At 41.8% G+C, this 17405-nt stretch overlaps 2 protein-coding genes across 5 annotated transcripts in view; one reads left to right on the forward strand and one right to left on the reverse strand.

The window, feature by feature from the left end:
- Window positions 1–11378, forward strand: part of LOC123506845 (dolichyl-diphosphooligosaccharide--protein glycosyltransferase subunit STT3A-like) — a 47414-nt gene extending 36036 nt beyond the window's left edge. For 2 of the 4 annotated variants that reach the window (XM_045259195.1, XM_045259196.1), the window contains exon 13: window positions 10007–11378. In XM_045259195.1, coding sequence (XP_045115130.1) covers window positions 10007–10152 — 146 coding nt within the window. In that variant the 3' untranslated portion in view covers window positions 10153–11378. The remainder of the gene's footprint in view (window positions 1–10006) is intronic. The other 2 variants (XM_045259197.1, XM_045259198.1) reach the window with 1 other exon arrangement.
- Window positions 11189–14228, reverse strand: LOC123506844. Its single transcript, XM_045259193.1, has 2 exons — window positions 14117–14228; window positions 11189–13885 (listed from the first exon to the last, which is right to left on the reverse strand). The coding sequence occupies exons 1-2, from the start codon at window positions 14133–14135 to the stop codon at window positions 11571–11573; spliced, it is 2334 nt and encodes a 777-aa protein (XP_045115128.1). The 5' UTR covers window positions 14136–14228; the 3' UTR covers window positions 11189–11570.
- Between the last annotated feature and the right edge of the window lie 3177 nt (window positions 14229–17405).

A 17405-nucleotide genomic window follows, 5' to 3' on the forward strand; every position in this document is an offset into this window, starting at 1 on the left:
AATACTCGCTTGAGTCGGATGGGGCCACGTGAATCCAACTTCGGGACAGTAGCGGGGCTTCATGAGACGGTGACGTGGAGGGTTCATGAGAAGGTGACGTGGAAGGTTTATGAGACGGTGACGTGGAAGGGGAGATGGAGAGGTGGCGAACGAGGTAGCAAGCGGAGGAGGTGAGGGTAGTGGAGTATGTTACGGGCGGGCCGTAACATTTTCTCTCCCCTAAGACCCCTGTAATGGGCTCATGAAGGAGGTGAGACGGGAGATCTTGATAAGGCGTCCACCCCCTTGATATGGTGGACTTCCAAGTTGAAGGGTTGAGTTAACAAGGCCCACCTAAGTATGCGTTGGTTTCGGTTCTTCATGGCGTGAAGGATGGCCAAAGGATTGTGATCGGTGAAGATCTTCGTAGTTTGAGGGCCAGGATGAAGGTAGCACTCAAAACGTTGGAGCGCCAGGACGAGTGCCAGAGCTTCCTTCTCAATGGTGTAGTAGTTGAGTTGGTGTTTCTTCAGCTTGGTGGAGTGATAGGCGATGGGATGGAGGATGCCGCTTGTGGGGTCCGCTTGTAGGAGGACAGCACCCACTCCAACTCCACTCGCGTCCACTTGTGGATGGAAGGGGCGGGAGTGATCTGGCATCCAGACCACTGGCTCCGAGGAGAGGAACGCCTTAAGATGTTGGAAGGCTTGGTCGCAGGTCGGGGTCCAGTGGAAGGGGACAGAAGTGCTGATAAGGTCCGTCAGGGGCGGCCAGGGTGGAGAAGTTCCTACAGAATCGTCTGTAGAAACCAGCCATCCCCAAGAACCTCATGAGAGCTTTCCTGGTGGTAGGGACATGGCCTCCATGTTGGCTCTCTTGGGGCGAACCTTGCCGTTCTCCACCACATGTCCCAAGTAGACCACCTTAGACTTCCCGAAGGTGGACTTGGCCAGGTTGATTGTAAGACCAGCTTCCTGCAACCGACCCATCAGCCTCCGGAGACGGGTCAGATGTGTCACCCAGTCGTCCGAAGTCACCACCAGGTCGTCCAGACAGGCAGATGTTCCCTCCAAGTCCTGGGTGATGTAATTTATAACCCTCTGGAAGGTGGCGGGAGCATTAGACAAGCTGAAGGGCATCACTGTGTATTGGTATAGCCCGAAGGGGGTGATGAAGGCGGATATTATTCGGGCCTCGTCCGAGAGGAGAATCTGGTAGTAACCTTTAAGTAAATCTATGGTAGTTACAAATTTGGCTACTCCTATGCTGTCTATAAGGTCCTCTATCAAGGGCAATGGGTAGGAATCTGGTACCGTCACTTTATTTAATTTCCTGTAGTCGGTGCAAAAATGACTACTACCATCTGGCTTAGATGTTAACAGGCAGGGAGAAGCCCAGGGGGATATACTAGGTTCTGCAAGATGATGACAGAGCAGATAGTCTAACTTTTTTTTCATGAAGTCTTTTAATGGGTTAAATGCGATAGGCTGGTTGTCTTATAGGCTTGATGTCATTAGATATTAATGTTATATCATGTTGGATAGTAGTACAAAGGCCTGGAAGGTCACCTGTGATTTCTGAAAAGTCTAGCAATAACTTTTTAAGATCAGACTGTTGTGAAGGTGTTAAGGGAAAAAAAAACTCAAGGTTGGACATGATTTGGCTGTTTGAGGGGCGTCCTTTAGGTGACGAGAAGAGGAATTCGATGTCGGACTCTTCCTCGGGGGCACAGGACCAGACTCCTTCCCTACCAGACATACAGGTACAGTGCGAGACAAGTCGTCCTCTGGTTCTCTGGAGTGGTAAGGTTTCATTAGATTAATATGAACTAGTTGGGAATCCTTACGACGGTCAGGAGTGTGGACCACATAGTTTAATGGACTTAGTTTTTGAGCCACAACATAAGGTCCCATGAACTTACTGTGAAGAGCATTGCCTGGAGTCGGGAGAAAAAATAAAACCTTGTCTCCTGGTTTGAAACTTCTCATGACAGATTTGGGAAGAGAATTTTGTTGCATTTTAGTTTGAGATTTGAGGAAGTTTGATTTAGCAAAAGATCTGACTTCACTGATTTTATTCTTAAGGTTACTGATGTAGTCAGACACACTGGGGCTTGAAGGAGTATTTTGAGTAAACCATTGTTCCTTTTATATTTTGAGAGGACCCCTGTCTACCATAGAGTAATTCAAAAGGGGAGTAACCTAAAGAATCTTGGAGATTCTCTTAAAGCGGAGAAGAAAGAGATACTTTCATCCCAGTCTCCTTGATGCTCCAAGCAATACTTCTTCATCATGGATTTTAATGTTTGGTGAAACCGCTCCAGACAGCCTTGGGATTGGGGGTGGTAAGCCGAGGAGGTTACATGGTCGATGTTTAGCTCATTCACTATCTGTTGGAAAAAATTGCTAGTGAAATTGCTATCCTTGTCAGACTGAATTTGTTTTGGAATTCCTACCGAGGTGAAAAAATGTATTAGATGTTTTACAATGGTCTTTGATGTGATGTTCTTAAGAGGGAATGCTTCAGGGTACCTGGTAGTGGGATCCATGAGGGTTAACAAATACTGATTCCCTCGTTTGGTTTTGGGTAAGGGCCCTACGCAGTTCAGAATGATCTTTTTGAAGGGTTCCGTCTGAACTGGAATAGGCGTCAGAGGAGCTGGCACAAGGCGTTCGTTAGGCTTACCCACAATTTGACATATATGACATGTTGTTACATAGTGTGACATCTTTTTTCTTTCCTGGCCAAAAAAAATGTTGAGCCTTCTTTTAGGTTTTTTGGATGCCTAGATGACCTGACAATCCATCATGAGCTAGTTCTATAATGGCTGGTCTTACAGACAAAGGGGATGACAATTTGATGTGTTTTTGACCAGGTGTCTAGTTGTTTCAGTTCAGGAAGTCTGTAGGCACGCATCAGGACTCCTTCCTTATAATAAAAACAAGGTAATTTAGACATATCCTTTGTCTCACTGGCAACATGTCTGATCTTAGCTAAAATGAGATCCTGTTCCTGAGCATTAATCAAATTCTCCTTTGAAATGATGTTATTGTACAAGTTGTCAGTAGAGGCAGTGGAGGAGGTGGTGAAGGGGCAGGGGACTTAGACTAAGACCTGGGGACTGCACACACTGGGAAGAAGTGAGGGAATGTTTTGTCCAGGGTCTTAGTGGGACTTTCTTTTAAGGGGAGACTCAATAACAATTAAGTTTGGAACAGCCAAGCTACCTGCAAGATCGTTACCCAATACAAGATGTACCCCCGGTACTGGCAGTTCACCAGGTTTAATGGCTACCTTAACCTCTCCTGAAATGAAAGGGCATTGTAAGCTAATTTTAGCCAAGGGATAGGAGAGCTGTGATTCGAGACCTGTAAGGATCACCTTCTCCCCAGTGAAAGCCTGTTTGTTGTTAGGGATGACATCTTCCCTTAAGATGGATTGGGCAGCACCTGTATCACGCAGAACCTTGACATATATTGCCTTGTCTTTACCATCAGTCAGGGACACTTTACCTTGATACATGTATGAGTCATAAAGTTCTAGAGGAGAGTTGACAGGGTTAGCTAGGGCCACTGGTTTCTTGTTCTCAAATGTGTTAGGTTTAGGGGCCACAAAAGAAGGTTGACGTTGAGAGGCCTTGCAATTTGGGTGTCTACATTTTTGGATCGTGTGACCTGGTTTCTTACAGTATGTACACCAGTGGGAATTATATGCATTTGGCGAGAATCCGGTCGGCTTACCACCCGCCCCAAAACCTTCCCCAAAGGAGGACCTAACATTAAATGGTGAACCACGACCTCTACTACCCAGGGATCCCATCAACAAAGCAAAGGCATCAGCCACTTTAGCGGCAGACATAAGCTCACTCTCTCCCTGTTCTTCCACATGCCTCAGAATATTAAAGGGTAACTTGTTCTTCCATTCTTCCAGGACCATTAGATTGAGCAACTCTGAAAAGGTGGTAATGTTAAGGGTGGCTAACCATTTCTTAAATTGTCTTAGTTTCTCACAAGCAAATTCAACATAGGTGTGAGAGTCTGGTTTCACATACTTTCGGAACTGTTGTCTGTATCCGTCAGAAGTGATAGAGTAGGCGTCTAGAATGTTACCTTTGATCTCTTCATACTCTACTTCACCACTAAGGCCGTTGTATACCCTGTAAGCTTTTCCTACTAGGAGAGACACCCACTGATCCTTGGGCCATTTATTCCTATTAGCAATGCTCTCAAAGGCGCGAAATGACCCGTCAACATCAGATTCGTCAAAAGGGGGGGGCTAGCGGAGCAGCTATAGCACGATTAAAGCTTGCCAATTTTATCTTTAAATCTATTTCTTCTCCTCTAAACTTAGCGTCATTTTGTAGGGTTAACTCCTGAAGTTCTAACTCTTTCTCCTGCCTTTTAAGTTGTAACTGAAATTCTCTTTCTTCTTTTTTTTCCTGTAATTCTCTCTTCTTTTTCTGCGTGTAATTGCATTTGTTTCTCTTGCAGCCGGTATTCTAGTCTAAGCTTCTCAATTTTCCACTGACTTATCCTACTCTTATTGTATTCTTCCTGGGGACTGTGTATTATAGTCCTCGTAGAGGCTGCTGCTGACATGGGAATTAACTCTTCTATGGCATTTCCTAGCAACTGTTTTTTTTGCACTAGATGTTCAACAACTACATTCTTAATGACCTCTTTAGTCATCTGAGACGTGATGGGAACATCAAAATGTTTAGCGATGGCTTTCCATTGGTCTTTTTTTTATGTTAGCATCTTTAAGTTGTTCCAGAGAAGGGTCAGCACAAAAATTTTCAATGTTAAACTGAGCGGAAGCCATATTAAATAGATGTTAAACAAACAAAAAAAAAAATGACAAGTGAATTACTTAAGTGAGGAACTTGGCAGAGGGATAGTAAAAGCAACCTTGGAAATTACCTAGATTATACTTAAGTAAACACTTATGAGTACAATCACTAAGGGGGGGTAAAGTAGAGAATTATGGCATTAAGAGGGATCTGAATTACTCTAGTTACGAGACTTGAGAGTGAGGAGCGAATTGTACTGGGACTTGTTATTGATAAGGAGGCGGATTAGTCTGAGGGACTAGTTAAAAGGGCCAATTATAACTAGCGAGAAAAATGATCAGTGAAGTTAGGGGATTGAGGGTTCGCATGAACATATGATGATCCCAACACTTGGATAACACTTATTACACACCTGCCTATGTGCAAAAAATAGAGATAAGTGCTATCGGTGAACACGCGTTTCTACCTGGTTTCCTGCTCTACCAGTGCTATGCGATGCCAATGAAAGTCACGAATCACTTTTAACCTAAAGGGAGCCGCTTGATCGCACAAAGGTAAATTTAAACCACACGCAGAGTAAGTCACAGAAAAAAACACACATCAAAATCACAACACCACAGAAACACACACAAAAAATAATGTAATCATAGAAAAGAAGTCACTGGAAAAATGGAACACTGAACATGAGTTATAAGGGTCCTGTCACGGTCGCCAATTGTTACGTTCACCGGTTAAATGGGTAAGATTGGCATTGGGGAGCCGGTGAACAATAACAATAAAAAAAAAAAAACCACTGCAGGTTCAACTGGTGAGGATATGCAAAGGGGGCACTTAAGAAGCTATTTAATAACCCAATAACAATGAAACTGACATACACATATAGATATAACACAGAAATAAATACAACAATAAAGAACCCAACTTAATACCTAACAATAATACTAATCCTATATGGAGGCAATGTGGAAAAAAGGGACGAGGGGAAGTGATACTTATGAGGTGTCGCAGTGATGGAGTGCCGGGTGATGTGGATCCCACGGTAATCCAAGAGCCGTTGTTGTGTTCACTGGTTGAGGCCTTGACCTCGACTGACTTCCAGAAATCAGGGAGCTCGCTTAACACTTCCGCTTGAGTCGAATGGGGCCGCGTGAATCCAACTTCGGGACAGTAGTGGGGCTTCATGAGACGGTGACGTGGAGGGTTCATGAGACGGTGACGTGGAATGGGAGGTGGAGAGGTGGCGAACGAGGTAGCAAGCGGAGGAGGTGAGGGTAGTGGAGTATGTTACGGGCGGACCGTAACACCATCTTTGTAGCAGCCCTTCGTATCCTTTCTAGTTTCTTGATATCTTTCTGGCTATATGGCGACCATACTGCTGCTGTATATTCTAGTCTAGGTCTTATCATAGTGGTTAATATCTTTTTCATCATACTTTTATCCATGTAATTGGATGCTACCCTGATGTTCGTTAGTGTCTTGTATGTTGAAGCAATTAATCTTTTAAATGTATTTCTGGAGTCAGGGTCTTGTATAATCACTCCCAGGTCTTTTATCTTCTTTTCATTATAATCTCTTCTCGCATTTTATATTCCCATGTAGGTCTTCTTTTACTTTTACCCATTTCCATTACATGGCATTTCTTAGTATTAAATTCTAATTTCCACTTCTGGCTTCATCTCCAGATCTTATCAATATCTTTCTGTAACTCTATACAATCATTTTTTTTTTTTTTTTTTATAACCCTCAAAAGCTTGGCATCATCTGCAAACAAATTTATGTAGCTACTCAAACCCTCTTGTATATCGTTGACATATATTTGGAACATTATTGGTGCCAACACCGAACCCTGTGGTACGCCACTGGTTACAGTGCTCCAACCTAATGGTGTATCTCTTATCACTGTCCTCATTTCCCTATCTGTTAAGTAATCTGTCATCCAATTTAAGATATTTCCCTTAATTCCGCCCATGTGTTCTATTTTCCATAGGAGTCTTCTGTGTGTTACACTGTCAAAAGCCTTTTTAATATCTAGATACACTGCATCTGCCCATCCATCTCTTCCTTGTTCTTCATCTATTACTTTTGTATAAAAGCTTAGTAAGTTTGTTATACATGATCTTCCTTTTCTAAAGCCAAATTGGGAGTTATTAATGATTTAATTTCTCTCCAGATATTCTAACCATTTTTCTTTGATAACAATTTCACAGATCTTACCCACCACACTAGTTAATGACTGATCTATAATTTAGGGGCTCAGTCATTTTTCCTCCTTTGTATAATGAGACTCTATTGGCTCTTTTCCATTTCCATTCCTTTGGTATCTTCCCTTCCCTTAAAGAGTTGTTAATTACATTCCAAATTGGTTCTACCAGTTGCTCACTACATTCCCTTAGTGTCCATCCTGACACTCCATCTGGTCCCATTGCCTTCCTCACATCCACCTTTTCTAGCAATTCTCTAATTTTCTGTTTTCTTACCATGATGTCTCTTAATCCTTCCTGTGCTGCTGGATTGATTGGCTTTATAAACTCTCCCTCTTCATTAAATACTGATTTAAAGCTCTCATTCATAAGTTCTCTCATTTCTTCTGATGTTTCCCATATTGTATTCCCCTTAATGGTCTCTCAGTTTGTCATTTTACCATTTATATACTTATAAAAAAGCTTGAGTTCTTTTTCATATCTCTTCACTACATCATTTTCAAAGATTCTCTCCTTCCTTCTTTTCCTAATGTATTCATTTTGTGCCTCTATACTGCTTCCTATTTATTTCATTGTTGCCTTAATTTTTTCCATGCTGCATCCTTGCACTTTTTAGCTTTTGCACATATAGCATTATACCAGGTGTGTTTGCTCTCTCTTACTTTATATTCAGGAACATATCTCTTTACCCCCTCATTATACTTGTCTAGAAATATATCATACTTTCCTTGAATTGTCTTTCCATGCATAATTTCTTTCCAATCAATACTACCAAACTAACTTTTTAATCCCCCAAAATTTGATTTAGCATGGTTCCGTCTCTTGTGTTTGTGTCCCTCGTTATATTCCAAAATTTGCCGATCCTCTAATTCAATTTCTAGGACCACATGATCACATTTTCCTATTGGAATATGATATTTGATGTCTGGACATGGCTGTGTTTTTTTTTGTAAATACCAAATCCAGTATTGATGGATCTTCTTCCCCTCTATATCTTGTATAATCTTTCACCCATTGATCCAATGTGTTTACCGTTGCCAGTTGTAACACATCATCCCCCCAACGTCCAGCGGGACTGCTTGTATCCATTTCTTCCCAACTGACGTGTTTGCAGTTTAGATCTCCCATGAGCAACACTCTTCTATCCTTCCTTAGCATGTTATCCAGGCAATCTAGTACTTCCTTTAGCATTTCCTTACGTACATCAAGCCTCCAGTCTTTGGTGGTACATATGCAACTACGATGCTCCTTTTTTCCCTCCCATTGGTCCTTATTGTTATACTTAGAATCTCAGCTAGTCCATCTCCGGATTGTATCTCTTCCACATATATATTCTCTTGAGTCATGATCAGTACTCCTCCTCCTGCTTTTCCCTTTCTATCTCTCCTCCAAACATTGTATCCTTGCTGTTTAAAATTCACTTGGACATCTTCACTTACCTTTGTTTCTGTCATACATACCACATCTGGTCCATTTTCCAATATTTAATCTTTCACTTCCAAACTTCCTGATATACGTAAACCCATGTGTGTTTGTATACATGACTCTTAATGCTTTCCTTCCCCTTCCCGAATATACCATTTCCTCAGTCTCATGTCTAGCACTCTTCAGTAAAACTTTTTATTTTTGTTTTCTGTCCTTCCTTTGTTTTTTTTCCTTAGCTTCACTCCTCAGTTCTCTTTTTCCCTTTTTACCTGGTTTGTCTCTCTCTTTATCCAGATATGCTTATATTCTGCCTCGTCAGCCAGCTTTCCAGTCCTAGCTAATATTTCTTCTAACCCTACTTGCAATCTCATTTTGACTTTTAGGTCTTTTGGTTCCCTCACTATATTTACCCAGTCTATATTTTTCTTCTATTTCTTTATTAAGACTGTTCTTTATCTTATATTGCACTACGGAGATAATTTCCTTAACCATTTCTTTCTCCTTCTCCCTCACAAATTTCACTGGGTTCTTTTTTTCTTCTAGTCCATATATAACCATACATTTCTTTCTGTCCACTGTACCTCTCACTAATTCTTCCTTTTCTTTGATCACCTGTATAACTGTGTCCTTAGTTTTCTCCTTTATTTGTTGCTTAACTACTTTAGCGAAATTGACTTTTTCTTCTTGTTCCTATTTCCACTCATCTCTTTGCCTGTCTCCAAATTGGAGTCCAGCTTTTCCTGCAGCCCTTGTAATGCAACTTCATAATTCATACATTTGCCCTTTAGGGTGCTATTCTACCTTTTTATCTCCTGTAGAGTTTTTTCATCTCATGGTTCATTTTAATAGTATTTTCTAAATTTAAACATCTCTCTCTCAGTTCTAGATTCTCCGTAATCAGCTGGTCCTGCTTTTCGAACATGACGGCAACCGTCTCCTTCAAGGCTTTAAGTTCCTTATCCATAATGATCCTTCTCATGCTAACTCTATCCTCCTTAAATCCCCAAAACTCCCTTGCTTTACTCCAGTCACCCAGCTGTCTCAATCCTAGGGGTGTTTCTATAATCTCACTTCTAGCTCCCCTAGGTCTCGCTCCCAGTCCTTCGTTTACATATCGGGCAGCGCCAACCATGCTGTCCATGGCATCATCCTCCTCCTACTTCTTTCGACCTCAAAAATTTAGCAAATTCAATTACTCTTTGGAGACAGGACCACTAAATTAGCCCCCTGCCCCCCCTGTAACATCACCAGGTCTGCTGGGTTCCTTTCCAGAAATTGGCAGTGTATCACACCTTAGCTTTGGTCTTTCGTCTGCTTGCTTCAGCTGACAGTGTGTGTGTGTGTGTGTGTGTGTGTGTGTGTGTGTGTGTGTGTGTGTGTGTGTGTGTGTGTGTGTGTGTGTGCTGGTATTAATCATGTGTAACTATTTTCAAACAGTGGACTACCCTCCTCCTTTAATTTGTTAAATTGAGGGCCAAGAATTTCCATACAATTTGAAAGTTAGTTTAGTAATGTAGCCAATTTAAATTGTATCATTCTTGATTAAATAACTTTATTTTGAGTAAGTTACCTGTAGTTACTTTTGTAAATCTTATTGTGTTGTATGTTTCAGGAAAACCTCCCGGCTATGACAGAGTACGAAATGTTGAAATTGGGAACAAAGACTTTGAGCTGGATGTGCTTGAGGAGGCATACACAACAGAACACTGGATTGTGCGTATATACAAGGTTAAAGACTTACCCAACAGAGGGGCCTAGAACATGTTCTGTTATTAGAAATGTGCAGAATTGGATTACCCAATTTTGTGTGATTTATCAGTTTTTCATTAAATTGTTGATGGGTGCTTTTCTTCAGCATTATTGTTGTGCGTGGAAGTTTCCTGATCACATTCCTTCCGTGTGATGACATTTTACTGTGAATCTTGCCAGTCACCAGAGTGTTATGGCTTGGTAAAGTGTGGGAGGGTGGGAGCAGCCCCAGGAAGGATGGTTGGGAGATGCTGAAATTTGGGAGGTTACTGACTTGCCAATATCAGTTAACCTTGTTACATATGAAAGTAAGTTTGTGACTTTATTTTATTTTTTATATTTCTATCCAAGAATGTTTCTTTCAAATAACCTCTTGCCAATGTATTCATGTACATAACACTAAAACAATGTTTTACATGCTGTATTTTTTATAACTCACAATGTTCAACTGTTGTATAGCATTGGAGAATGTGAATAGTGTGAATTCAGCAAAGGATTATAGCTGTAGATAAAGTAATCATTACCCTCCTTACATCTTTTTGAAGTTGCCAGAGACATGTCTCATGAAACATTTGTACATGCTAATACATGCATCAGATTGATAAAAGAATAGCAAAATTCATTCTTTAAGTTTCAAGTTTTATTTTCTGTCACTATTTGTAACCTGCATCATCATCCCAACACTTGTTAGAAGTGTTCATATGTTAACTTTTACTTTAGTGAGGAATAAGGGAATATGTAACATCCTTTATTTAAATGTCTTTGTGTGCGTGTGTATGTGTCACAGACCACAGAGAAAGCTCAGCATGTTGGCTGTTGTACCAGTATTTGTCAAATGTCACAAATTTGATCTCTGCTGGACAGTTGTGGTTGTGTGAAATGCTGATGTGTTTCATCTTTGGGAGTTGAATAATTATGATTCTTTATCTGTGGCTGTCTTTCTATATGTAACTAACCCTCCATCTTCATTAGTGGCTGTCTTTCTATATGTAACTAATTCTCTGCCATCAGGATAGACTGGCAACAAGGGCTGACAAGATTTTTGTTTATGTTATATTATTGAAACCTAATTAAGTTGGTTTGGTTGTTTTGAAATTGAAACTAGCTTTTTGTTATGTATTTTAAATTTATTGCAGTAGGATCATTTGCCATCATGACATTTATAGGAAGGAGAAAGGCCTTGGACTAGATGATGTACAAATGTGCTTGGGAAAAATTAAACCTCATTTTCAATATTTGAAATCTTACTCCTTGGAAAATACTCTTGCTTTGCAGTGTGAAATATAGATTTTCAGACCTGAAGTGCCTGATTATTAGAGTACTTGAAGGTTTTATATTTGTGATTTTGCACATTGATTATATATATCACTAAGAAAGTTTTATGGTGTAAATACAAGACAATGATTCATGAAGGCAGGCCCTGAGTCTCATTCAGTCTTGGACTCGGCAGGCAGTGATACACTTGCAGAAGGGAAGCTTGTGGCTGTTAGTGTGATTCCTTTGGATAAGCAGCTGTCACCATCACATTTGCAGGTTATATTCTTATGAAAATTGATCAGGTCTTCTTTGAACTGGCGACTCCGAAAATTGTAGATCCATGGATTCCATGCTGAGCTTGCCATGAACAGCCACCATGCAAAGTAAGAAAATAGGTGGTGGTGATAGAATCGGTACAAAATGGAATTGAGAACTATATTGGTTATCAAAGGAATAGTGGAGGTAAGAAAGAGGACAACCATCAGTATCATGGTTGTCAGCACATAGCGGTTGTCTTTACTATACTGTTTGGAGGCTTTCATCTTGAGAGTCCTCCACTCTTTGGCCACATGCAGCTGCTCCTTCATAAAGTTTCTTATGGACAATGTTGACAAGGTAACAACAGAAATTCCCAGTGTAAAGAAAATCACAATCTGCCAATGGTAGATAATGTGTCGGACTCCTCCTTGGCCATACCATGATGCACCTGTTGGTAGTTTTTCAAAGGTAAGCCACTGAGCTGAGAGTTTACCATCATTATGAGCTGCAAACCAGAGGGCATTAGCAAAGCTGGTAATCCAAGAGAACGTAATAGCCAGCACAGTACGGCCATAGTTAAAATAATCCTTGTACTTTAGATACCGGCTAGTGATGACAAACCTCTCTGCACTGAGCACCAGTAACATGAGCAGTGATGCTGTTGAAGTGATATGAAATAGAACAGACTGGAATATTGTGAATGCAGTTGGTGTGCGGAAGCTGTGTGAGGTATGCTCTATCCAGGTATTTTCAAGTTCATTAAGATCATATGCAAGCTTCAAGTAGGGTTCCAACTTGAAATAGGTGGGTGGAAAGAGAAAAGGCCACAGATGGTTTACAAATGATGGCACTATCACAAAGGCTGCAGTGAGCATGTCTGAAAAGGCTAAGGAAGTCCTGAGCATACTGGATTCTTGTCTACGGTGTCCTCCTCTGAGCATGACAACCAGCACCAGCAAGTTGCCTGCAATGCTTCCCACCATCACACAACCCACCACCACCACCAGTAACACCTCTCCTGCCTGGCATGCTGTTGGCATGTAGCTCCAAGCACCATTGAGTCCGTAAGCCTCAGGCAGGCCAGCCCATATCACGGTGTAGTATGGATAGCAGCAGGGCCAGTGAGTGTTCAAAAACAGGTAAAGTGTTCCATTGTACTTCTGCCTAATGTGTGTGAGACTTCTGGCCATGTAACCACAAGATGGAACACCTGATGCGGGCAGTACATTAGTGAGACGATACTGCAGACTCCCAATCTTACTGTCCACCACTTTCTGCCATCCCTCACAAAATTCTTGGAAGCACACAGTGTCATTATGGAGCAGGAAACTAGTGAGGAAGATATCATTGGAAGAATGAGGACAAATACTGGAGTGGAAAAATACTACACGGTCTTCCCAGCATATGGTTAGAAAATCTCTCTCCTCACAATTATTAAAGCTTCGAAAAAGTGGCAGACACAAGCTTACATAAACTTCATCTGTTATCACCTGTAATAGCCCAATGTGTGATTGGTAATAGCCATAATTCAGTGCTTTGGCCTCAGTCAAAGCATACACCACATCACAAAGCTTCCTAGTGTTTCTGAAAGATGTTGGCCACATGCTCTTGTACTGCAAGCAACTTTCCCTCAAGAAACCTTGGAATTTAGGAGAAAAGGTTTTTGGAGGATGATCACAGAGGTACATCTTATGAAAAATACTCAACTCTGAAGGAGATTCCTGGAGTGCAGGGGTCAAGGTGACTGCACCACTGGTGGTAGATGCAGAGGATAATGTCACATTTTCTATAAAAAGTGAATCCCTTTGCGTCTTGCTTGTAAAGTCAGTAGTTTCACGCTTATGTCTTGCAGTACTAAGATGAGCCCAATTATTGGTCCACACAGCCTCATTGAATTGTTCCATCATCATCTCAGTATAGTTCTGAATAATGTGTTCTAATTCTAAAGCCATAAGATGAACAGTTGTCTCTATAATATCTGCATTGATCATCTCTGATTGGTCTGGGTCACCAAGGTCTTCAGATGGGTGAAGAACAGCTGGATACTCCTTACTGGACTTTTGCTGTGAATTAATCCTTGTGTATATTTGAGGTCTTTGTGATGTTATCACTGGAATGACACTGTCCTCCTGTGATGATGTAATGCCAACTGAAGCCACAGCAGTGAGGAGGCAGAACAATAGTTTTAAAAGAACCAAGTAATGTGTGGTTCCCATTCTGTGAGATTCTGGAAGGAAATATAAATATGTATTAGATAAACTTGTCATAGTTTAGGATTGCTTATCTGTGGTAAAATCTAATATTAAAGATTCAAGACACCTTCTGCATTTAGGAAAAATAGGAGCACCTTAAAGCTGATCCATGCAAACTTGCCCACAAAATACATCCCAAAAAATAAACAACCTCAAAAGCCAGTAAGTCTAAGTACATAGTTGTAGGTTGATACTGATTTACTTACTATATTTAGGACCAAGCATCAGTGCCACATGCCAACAGATCAGTGATGCTTTACTGGTGACTGGTGACACTTTGTTAGCTTTTTCATCGGTACACACACACACACACACACACACACAGGATGTCAACCACAGGATATCCTTCACAACAATCAGTTATCACCCTTTATGGACAACACTGACAAACATAATGCTTATATACCTTCCAATGTGTCTTTCACATAAACACCACGACTTCAAGACTGCTCTTCTAGTATCTGAGGTGAAGAGATCGAGATAGAGGCAAATTTCAACTGTCTTATTTTAGGAGTCTGAGATCTGCTATTGCATGTGTTGGGAGGTCTGATATTTAGCTTCTATAGTTTTTTATTCATTTATTTTTTTCTACCAGTGATTTAGTTAAATTCTTAGAGCAATGAGAAAAGGTTCATTTTCACCTCCCACACACCAGGAGAATATGTCATCTGCCTCTACTCCAACTCCACCAAAGTGTTCTCCGGCTCCCAGCTGGTAAGGAGGGGACAAAAGTTGGTGGTGGTGTTAGGTAACAGTGTTCAGCTTTGTTTTCTTTGTAGTATTGACATAAACATGCATTATTTGTTACAGTTTTCATTACAATGTTGATGTTATTGTTATCATTCATTAAATATATCCCATCCATCCTCTCTCCCTTCTCATTCCATACCACTTCTTTCAGTCATAACTTCTACAGCAAAATCCTTCTTTCATTCCCCCTGCCTTCCTGTCACCATGTCTTGTGTTCCTCTCCCTGCCTTCCTGTCACCATCCCTTCATTTCTTGTGTTTCTCTCCCTGCCTTCCTGTCACCATCCCTTCATCTCTTGTGTTTCTCTCCCTGCCTTCCTGTCACCATCCCTTCATCTCTTGTGTTCCTCTGCCTGCCTTCTTGTCGCCATCCCTTCATCTCTTGTGTTTGTCTCCCTCCCTTCCTGTCACCATCCCTTCATCTCTTGTGTTCCTCTGCCTGCCTTCCTGTCACCATCCCTTCATCTCTTGTGTTTCTCTCCCTGCCTTCCTGTCACCATTCCTTCATCTCTTGTGTTCCTCTGTCTGCCTTCCTGTCACCATCCCTTCATCTCTTGTGTTCCTCTGCCTGCCTTCCTGTCACCATCTCTTGTGTTCCTCTGTCTGCCTTCCTGTCACCATCTCTTGTGTTCCTCTCCCTGCCTTCCTGTCACCATCTCTTGTGTTCCTCTCCCTGCCTTCATGTCTCCATCTTTTTTACTCTCTGCAAACACAGGTGCATCTTAACAACTAACAGAAGTGACACCCTTGAAGAAACACACCCTGCAGCAAACGCAGGTGTATCTTAACAACTAACAAAAGTGACACCCTTGAAGAAACACTGCCGTCCTTTTTGCTCCACCAACAACATGAACATTTTGACACACAAGTGGGACAACATGCAGTAAATTATACCTCAATGGTGCAGGAGAAGCTTACTGAACTACAACTGAGGGTGAGGCAACTGCTGGACCTGAAGTAGATCACTAAGGAGTAGAACTATCACAGGGTAACTTACCCCTTCAGTACCAGGAGGTGTTTTCATATTTATTCTGCATATTATTTACTGATTTTATATGCTTCAGAAACTCATTTGGCAATTAGAATTATTTTCTGGTTTCCATAGACCCTTCCCTATGTAAATGAAATCACCAAATCATTCCAAAACTCATGGTAGAACTGCATCCCAGTACTGTAGGGATTAATGGCACACACACACAGAGAGAGAGAGAGAGAGCATTTTTGTTGTTACATTTTAGTTGCATATATTCTTCAGAGAGCAGTTTTTGTTTCCTTTTCCTTCAGCAAAGGGAGTATGTTTTTTTTTCATTCCTCTCTCCTAAGATGTTGGAGAGCAGGAGGGATAATTTTTGTTAGTTTCAAAATTGTGTTGCACGTACACTTCAGACCAGCAATGAATTATTTTTCTACCAGTTAGGCACTATACTTGATAGCCAATTGATTAAAGTTCATTAGAGAGCTTTAGAAGGTGATGGAGATGAAAATAGCCAAGAGAAAGATACATCTGATACAGGGAGAGCCAATTGTAAACATGAAGACTTCTTGCAGCTTTTCATATTTGATGTAACTGTGGGAGTTGTTACGTTCACCGGTTAAACGGGTAAGATTGGCATCGGGGAGCCGGTGAACAATAACAATAAAAAAAAAAACAGCAGGTTCAACTGGTGAGGATATGCAAAGGGGGCACTTAAAAAGCTATTTAATAACCCAATAATGTAACTGACATACACATACAGATATAACATGAAACACATGAAAATGACATACACATATACATATAACAAAGAAATAAATATAATAAAGAACCCAACTTCATACCTAACAATAATACTAATCCTATATGGAGGCAATGTGAAAAACACGGGACGGGGGGGGTGAGTGATACTTATAAGGTGTCGCAGTGGTGAAGTGCTGGGTGAGGTGGATCCCATGGTAGACCAAGAGACGTCGTGTTCACTGGTTGAGGCCTTGAACCTCGACTGACTTCAGAAAGCCAAGAGCTGGCTTAACACTTCTGGTTGAGTCGAATGGGACCGTGTGAATCCAACTTCGGGACAGTAGCGGGCTTCATGAGACGGTGACGTGGAGGGTTCATGAGACAGTGACGTGGAAGGGGAGGTGGAGTGGTGGCGAACGAGGTAGCAAGCGGAGGTGATGGTAGTGGAGTATGTTACGGGCGGGCCGTAACATATCCTCCCCCTTAAAGCCTCCGTAATGGGCTCATGAAGGAGATGAGACGGGAGATCTTAATAAGGCGTCGGCGATGATGTTGTCCACCCCCTTGATATGGTGGACTTCCAAGTTGAAGGGTTGAGTAAACCAGGCCCACCTAAGTATGCATTGGTTTCGGTTCTTCATGGCGTGAAGAAAGGCCAGAAGGTTGTGATCGGTGAAGACCTTCGTAGTTTGCGGACCAGGATGAAGGTAGCACTCAAAACGTTGGAGCGCCAGGACGAGTGCCAGAGCCTCCTTCTCGATGGTGGAGTAGTTGAGTTGGTGTTTTTTCAGCTTGGTGGAGTGATAGGTGATGGGATGGAGGATGCCGCTTGTAGGAGGACAACACCCACTCCAACTCCACTCGCGTCCACTTGTAGATAGAAGGGGCGGGAGTGATCTGGCGTCCAGACCACTGGCTCCGAGGAGAGGAACGCCTTGAGATGTTGGAAGGCTTCGTCACAGGTCGGGGTCCAGTGGAAGGGGACGGAAGTGCTGATAAGGTCCGTCAGGGGGGCGGCCAGGGTGGAGA

This window comes from Portunus trituberculatus, chromosome 21 (genome assembly GCF_017591435.1).
Source record: "Portunus trituberculatus isolate SZX2019 chromosome 21, ASM1759143v1, whole genome shotgun sequence".
NCBI classification, from domain to species: domain Eukaryota; kingdom Metazoa; phylum Arthropoda; class Malacostraca; order Decapoda; family Portunidae; genus Portunus; species Portunus trituberculatus.